This window comes from Xenopus laevis, chromosome 1L, assembly GCF_017654675.1.
Source record: "Xenopus laevis strain J_2021 chromosome 1L, Xenopus_laevis_v10.1, whole genome shotgun sequence".
NCBI classification, from domain to species: Eukaryota; Metazoa; Chordata; class Amphibia; order Anura; family Pipidae; genus Xenopus; species Xenopus laevis.
The window spans coordinates 109,090,032-109,097,755 of NC_054371.1; the positions used below are offsets into that span (position 1 = coordinate 109,090,032).

At 39.9% G+C, this 7,724-nt stretch overlaps 1 protein-coding gene across 2 annotated transcripts; it reads left to right on the forward strand.

Moving 5' to 3' along the window:
- The first annotated feature begins 228 nt into the window (after positions 1-228).
- Positions 229-6,947, forward strand: gpx4.L (glutathione peroxidase 4 L homeolog). 2 transcript variants are annotated; one of them, NM_001171744.2, is made up of 7 exons: positions 229-318; positions 3,064-3,158; positions 4,851-4,995; positions 5,203-5,354; positions 6,013-6,037; positions 6,121-6,180; positions 6,712-6,947. In NM_001171744.2, the coding sequence occupies exons 1-7, from the start codon at positions 238-240 to the stop codon at positions 6,742-6,744; spliced, it is 591 nt and encodes a 196-aa protein (NP_001165215.2). In that variant the 5' UTR covers positions 229-237; the 3' UTR covers positions 6,745-6,947. The 2 variants fall into 2 exon arrangements, 1 of the variants encoding a protein (NP_001165215.2); NR_144460.1 differs by lacking the exon at positions 6,013-6,037.
- The last annotated feature ends 777 nt before the right edge of the window (positions 6,948-7,724 follow it).

Below are 7,724 nucleotides of genomic sequence, written 5' to 3' on the forward strand. Positions count from 1 at the left end.
CAGATAAGACGAGGGTCTGGGAAGTAAATAAAATATATTCCATTAATTTAACACCTGATACAAGTAGAACGGAGAGGCGTCTTGAAACGCATGCGTTCAGGAAGTAGAACTTTGAACGCGGAAGACATGACATGACTCAGTTCTGTTGCAATCGCAGTTCTAATAGATACGATGATTTTTTTGGCGCTCTATGATTGGCCAAGCAGCGGTGCGGAGGAGGGGCCAAAGGGAGACGTCATGTTAAACTGTCTATGTCGCAGCATCAAAAGCACAGTGCTGCTTAGTTCAGTCACTGGAGGTCTGCGAAGTCGAACCATGGTATGTGAAGGGGCGCTAATATAGTCTTAAACGTAGCTCTTGCGGTGGTGTAGTCAGTGTTTGTTGAAGGCAATACTTAGTTTGCGGGTTATTTTTTACTTGACTAACAGTCTCCCATAAGTAATTACATTTGACCAAAAAAATACTTTTCTGCTTTGTATCATCCCCACATTTAATCTGTTAATGGTTCTCTAGCATTCGGCGAATCCCCGTGGGCGTTATGGGTAAAGCAACGGGCACGTGGTTGGATGCGGAACTGGGTCAGAGGTGGGGCGTGGTGGTGCAATGTTGGCTCGGACTAATGCTGTAATCTGTATCTGCAGCTCGTATGGAAGTGACTGAGATGCCCTCGCCTCCTGCAGTGGGACCGGGTGGGCGTATTGAATGGGACAGGGCTTCTAGTGTTATTGATGCTGGAGATAGAAAGCAGAGTTTACACGCGCATAGTGTTGTCCCTGTAGAGGCAGGACCGCCATCAGAAATCGCAGGGCCCCTTCCTAGGCCCCCATTGGTGGTCAGTGCCCCCATAAAAAACATTTGTGGCCAGGCCCCCCCCATTTAAAAATATTGCGGGCTAGGACCCCACATGAGAAAAAAAAATTGGTGGCCAAAATTTGTGGCCACCCGCCCCCACATTATAAGAAAATTGGTGGCCAGGGCCCCTTAAACGTCCATGCCTTCCCGAAGTCAGCAGCTCTCAGAAAGATGGGGGGGCCTGGCTAATCAAGTAAGTGTGGCGTGGCCGGGCCCCCTACGACTCTCCCCGCTGTCCCCCCCTGATGGCGGCCCTGTGTAGAGGACATGTATGGAGACTTTCTTCCACAAGGTTTTATGGGTCAGTGGAATTAACCTAATTAATTAATCCATAATGCCTTTTCTGTAGTCTAGTGCCTTCTCTGAGTTTAAGGTGAGCACACATACTGCAATAACCCCTTTTATCATTGTGCTAACGGCGGAGTGATTTCAAGTTATGTGGCTGAATTGCATCTGGTCAAATGTGATTTCATGCATTTCTAATCAATCACCCATCCAGTTTAGATATTTATACTGCTGGAATAGTATGACATCTCTGTTTTAAAGGATACATGTAGGTAATAATGTATACTATATGTTGCTGGTTTTACTTTTGCCTGTAAATTAATATTGTCTTCAAAATTAGCTCCTTTATTTGAGCTCCCCATAGATGTTCTCTGGTCCCTGTCTCAATTGTAGGGTGGGCGTGTCCTAAGGGTCCCTGCCAGAAGCTCAGTAGGAGGGGCCCTGCAGTCACACATGCAGACATGTTTTGGTTCCCTATTAGGTCAACCTAGCTGCTGCTTGATTCCGCCAGCTCCCCTGCAAAGCCTGGGAAAGGAGGCAGCAGGAAGTGGAACAGATGGATAGGACTAGGTGGCTTTTTGCAGAATTTTTTAATAAAGTAACCAGAAACACTCCTTTTTGAAGCACATTCCTTATATCTAAAAGAGTAAAATGTAAAAAACAAGTGTACCAGTACGTAATGTCTCCTTTAACAATGACATTTTCTGGGAGAAAGAGGAGCTCCACCCAATTTAGTGAGGGGTTGCCAGCAGATAGCCGAAGAAGCATTCAAGGAATCTTGGCTAGAGGAGCATTGGTTTCTGCTATAAATGTTCCAAGAGTCGGAATCAGTAGTGCAGATGCAGAGATGGACAAACACCATTCTGGGGTGGACATGCACTCTAACTGCTAAGCGAGATTAGCTTGAATACAACGTTTTAAGTGCTGTCATGAGTAATATTAGCTTGCTCAGAGGAAGCCAGAAATTACAGGTCTTGCCTTTTCACCAGCTTAAGATACTAAGAGTTATTTGTGGAGCAATGTTATAGCTCAGTAGCCCTTCCTACCACTAGGACTTGTTCAGCCAGGCACGGGGATTTGGCTGAATCTGAATCCTGCTAAAAAAGGCTGAATCCTGGCTGAATTTCAAACCAAATCCTGGATTTGTTACATCCCTAATTCTGAGACAGTTTGCAATTGTTTTTTTATTTTAATTTTGCTTTTTGTTCAGCAGTTCTCCAGCTTATAGTTTCAGCAGGTGTCTAGTTGGTAGGGCTCAAATTACCTTACAAACTAGCAGTCAGGATGTGGATTGAATGGGAGGCTGGGATATTTATAGAAGACCTGAATGGAAAGATAAGTAATAAAAGTAACAGTAACAATAGTGTTTTGGCTGCCAAGCCAGTGACCCCCATCTGAAAGCTGGAAAGAGTCACAAGAAGGCAAATAAATCAAATACTATAAAGTAAATAATGCAGACCAAATGAAAAGTTGATTAGAACTGGCCATTTTATAACATACTAAAAGTTAACTTAAAGGTGAACTATGCAACATGTTTATACCATAATTGCTCCAGTTTTTAGAATAACATCCCTGGTTCCAAATAATGTTAATTTGTATATTTAGGGGGAAAAAAGTGTAAAGGACATTCTTCATTCTGCCATTTTTCACATTGGTTTAATGTATAGGTGTGTTCGGTTGTTTTCAGGTCTGGTGTCCTCCACCCTTTTTAACTTTGCTTGTTTCTCGGACTCATTTGTGCCTGGACGTATGTTCATACAGATGGCAAACTCACAGTAACAATTCTCTGAACTGATCTTGTAGTGCACCGGTGCATGTTAGAAAAATGAACGGACATTGTGACTAAATTCACAAAAGGGTGTAAAAATTTATTGATTTTGGAATCCCTAACAATGATTAATGCTACTTTTGTTTTCTCTTGAGTAGTGTGCGCAAGTAGCAGACTGGAAGGCAGCCAAAAGCATCTATGAATTCTCCGTTGTAGACATTGACGGCAATGAGGTGTCCTTGGAGAAATACAGGTATCTACATTGTTTTATTTATTTATTTATTTTTTTTAAAGGGTTTTTTTTAATTTATTTTATTTTTTTTGCAAAACAAACATATACAATACAAATAAAGCAAATCAACAGGCTTGGCACTTACATGACTACTGTTTAAATTATTTTGTGTTTTTAAGTTGTTGTAAGTGACATTCACCAGTTATCAGCATATGTTTTGGGCCAGTCTAGCACTCTAGTCATCTGGTTGGAGTGCATGAGGGTTGACATCTAACCAAGGTTCCCATATTTTCTCAAATTTCCGGGGTGTTCCTCTAGCATTGTAAGTCAATTTGATTTGAGACAGTGTCCCATTTATGATGTCAATCCATTGCTAAAGTGTATGGGGGGTTGGGGTTCATCCATTTCATTATTACTAGCTTTTTTGCATAGAACAAAATAGATCGTAATAGTGTTCTGGATTTTTGTAGGTATCTACATTGTTTACCTTTAGCGTTTCCATTATGTTTGCCCCTTATAGCTGCTTTCTTTCTGGCAAAGTACACACCATTTTGTTCAAGTCAACCTAGTTAAAGGGCAACTAAAGTCTAAAATAGAAGAATGTTAGAAATGCTGTATTATGTATACTAAATATAAACATGAACTTACTGCACCAGCAGCCTAATAAGACAAATGATTTATGCTTTCAAAGTTGGCGCAGGGGGCTGTCATCTTGTAACTTTGTTAGACATTTCTGCAATATCAAGACTCGCACATGCTCAGTGTGGTCTGGGCTTCAATTGGGAGGTTAAGGTTAGGGATCGTCATAAATTATCAAAACAGCACAAGTCAAATAATATCTGCCATAGAAGCCAATACAGCAAGACTGATTAATAATCATAATATAGAGACTGCACTGCGTCTCTGGATACAAATCTCTACAGGGAAACACTGCTGCTCAAGTTCTGGGAAGTAAGGTGGGGGGGCTCCCCCTGCCATAGGTGGGGGGGGCTCCCCCTGCCATTTGAAAGTATGATCGTTTACCTGCACAGCAGTTGGGGACCATCTGACAATTCCTATCAACAGCAGTAAAAGAAGGGGGAATTGCACTGCAAACAGTCAGGTTTATGATAAAAACTGTAGACATCTTTTAATTAAAGTATATTGGAGATAGATTTCTTTTTCATTAAAGAAAGTAAAAATGTGATTTTATATTTTTGCCTTTACATGCCCTTTAAAAGCAGAAGCTCCCCCCTCATTTTAAATACAGGTTTGAAGCCTTGTATTTTATGTATAATGGATCACTTTGTAATTTGGGTCTTCATACCTTAAGTCTACTAGAAAATCATGTAAATTCAATAGGCTCATTTTGCTTCCAGTAAGGAATAATTATATCTTCGTGTGGATCAAGTACAAGGTCCTAATTTATTATTACAGTGAAAAAGGAAATCCTATTTAAAAATCTGTATTATTTGGCTAAAAAGGAGTCTATGAAAGACAGCCTTTATGTAATTTGGAGCCTTCTGGATAACGGGTTTCCAGATAACAGATCCAATACTTGTACAAGGAGAACATTTATAGCACAGTTTTGAGTATTTTCTTGGGCAGACACTATTGCCTTTTTAGCTGTCAGTTGGGTGCTTCCAATGGATGTTACACCCTAGTATATCAACTTTGAAAAGAATATACTATTTATCATTCAGTTACAACAGTCTCCTTCTAAAATCCCTACAGGGGCTATGTCTGTATCATTGTCAACGTAGCATCTAAATGAGGAAAAACACCCGTAAACTACACTCAGCTTGAAGAACTTCACGCCAAATATGCTGAGAAAGGTTTACGCATCCTCGGGTTCCCTTGTAACCAGTTTGGAAAACAGGTAAGAGACTCTCTTTCTGTGACATGCAAACACCGTAAACGCTAACCTTGGCTATACCTTTTTAATATTGAATTGTAACAGAGGGATAGTGGATTAGTAATGCAGAGTAAACTGGGTGGTTAATTGTGTTTCCGTGCTCTAGCTGCCCAGAGGTAAATAATTTGTTCAGCCTGCTGCTACTTCCCATGCTGATCTGTATTTTTACAGGAACCTGGGGATGAATCTCAAATCAAAGTCTTTGCTGCATCTTACAAAGTGGAATTTGACATGTTCAGTAAGATTGATGTTAATGGAGATGGGGCCCATCCTTTGTGGAAGTGGATGAAGGACCAACCTAAAGGTCATGGCACCCTTGGAAAGTAGGTTAAACTATGAATGTTTAATTTTTAGACCTTGTTCTTCTGTGTTGTGCAGTCAGTTTGCCTTCTGTTTTTTTGTCTGCTCCTGGGTTCTCTCCTTCTGTCTCTGCAACACATTCAGAATATTAGGATTTGCTTTTGCAATGCAATTATTCAGACTCTGTAAGTACCACACACTGCTTAGGATTACAACTGTCTGTGACAGTGTAATCTTCCCAGCGTTGAACCAGATGGATATAGGTATGGAACCTGTTGTTCAGAATGCATGGGACCTGGGATTTTCCTTATAAGGGATCTTTCAGTAATTTTGATCCCCCCCCCATCCTCTGCCTACTTAAAGGTTTGTTTTGCTGCCAATAAGGATTCACTGTACCTTAGTTGGCATCAAGTAAAAGTTACGGTTTTGTTGTTACAGCAAAAAGGGAAATCATAATAAGTAATGTGAATTATTTGATTAAAATTGGGTCTATGGGAGATGACCTTCCCATAATTCGGAGCTTTCTGGATAATAGGTCCTACACCTGTACCTGTTTACAGAAACAATTTAGCATTTTTTTTTTCCATTGTTACAAATATTTCTTTTTAGTGCAAAAGTCAGCATTGCATTTCATACTGTATAACATTTCATGTTGATTGTAACTTTATTTTTCCTTTCTAGTGCTATCAAGTGGAACTTTACAAAGGTGAGTGTCTAATACCAGCTGTTTCGGAGTATTTTTTTTTTTTTTTTTTTTTTTTTTCTAAGCCTAGATTTTTTTTTCCACAGTTCCTTATTAATCGAGAGGGAGCTGTGGTGAAGCGATTTAGCCCAATGGAAGATCCAGTTGTAAGTATTGCTGTTCTTGTTAATGTTTTTTTTTTCATGGTATTGTAACAATAAGAGTTCTGGCAGATGAGTAGGATGTTGTGGACATGTGCCCCCCCCCCCCATCCAACCTGTGGCTTATGAGCAACGTGTTACATACCACAACTTTGTTGCTCCCTGTGGCCACAAAGTAGATGCTCAACTCTTCTTTTTCCTTGCAAGTTTTAGGGGGAGATTTATCATAGAGTGAAATTAGAGCCCTCTACAATTTCCATAGGAATGAATAGAAAGTGGAAGTGTTTTCCTATGGTGAGCTCACACATTGATAAGTCTGCCCCTTAGAGACTCAAGGTTTGTAAACTGTCAACTGGGCAGCATTTTTGCAAGTCAAGAGAAGATGAGTAGACCTAAAGATCCATAGAAATAACAACAAAAAGCCTTAAAATCTGTTTGTTTTTGTCTTCCACCCCTAACAACTAAATACAGTCTCTCTTGGCAAAACAAATAAACTATGTTTAATGGTGATGGTTTTGTCCTCTCTGTTTACTTTAGGTTATTGAGAAGGATCTACCCAGTTATCTGTAGCATGGCTTTATTCATTCATTGTCTGGAAGTGTATCCAGCAGTTTCCTGTCCTAGTAATGATGGTATGCTTCAAAACCGAAAGGGGGAGGCAGACCGGATGGTGAAATGGCGTGCACCAGTGGAGGGAAACTGCTTTATTTCCAGAACTTTTGCTGTGAAGGAACCACGTACCTTTAATAAAGATTCTGTATACATGAAAAATATATTGGCTTGTGTGGTGAATTATAGGCTGCCTTATCAAGGCTGTACACCTTTAACCTAGAAAATGCCACAACTTTGTTGGTTATGAGTTAATTTTTCTTGCTGCTTGAAACCATACCGGCCAGTGTTGTCTTAAAATATCTTCCATGGCTCCCAGAGATGTGTTTAAAGGGGAACTATCGCGAAAATCAAAATTTCCCAGTGGATAGATAGGATGAAAATAATAATATTCTCAAATATCTTCATTTAACAGAAATGCTTACTTTTTGAAAGGCATTCAATAATATTACAGTGAGTTAGAATGCTTTCTCTGAGAGCCAGTTCAAGCAATTGCTGAATGGGAGTGGCTATACCCCCACTATGATGTCATCTAGCAACTAGCAAAGTCCCACCCTCTTCATGCTGAATTCAAAGCATCCACACACCAACTGCATTCTCTGGAATCTCATTCTGAGAACAGTAAGGCTGTTATTCTTTTATAGTGTGAAAATGTTGATATTATTGTCAGAATGAAGTTTTTGCATTCTCCCAGATCAAAGACAGCTTGGTAAATATTGTACAGATATAAAAAAACAGGGTATTATGCACCTACTTTTGGCAGATTGCACCTCACCTCACATTTTGCATGTCTCTGTAGGTCAATAAAAACCAGCCAGCAATTTACTTTGAATGGGCTACTTACTAAAAGGGGCAAAATATGGGTAATTGAACTGGTACAAATTAGCACCTTTGTCTAAAATCACCCTATTTCTGTCTATAAATGTGTTTGTGTATAATTT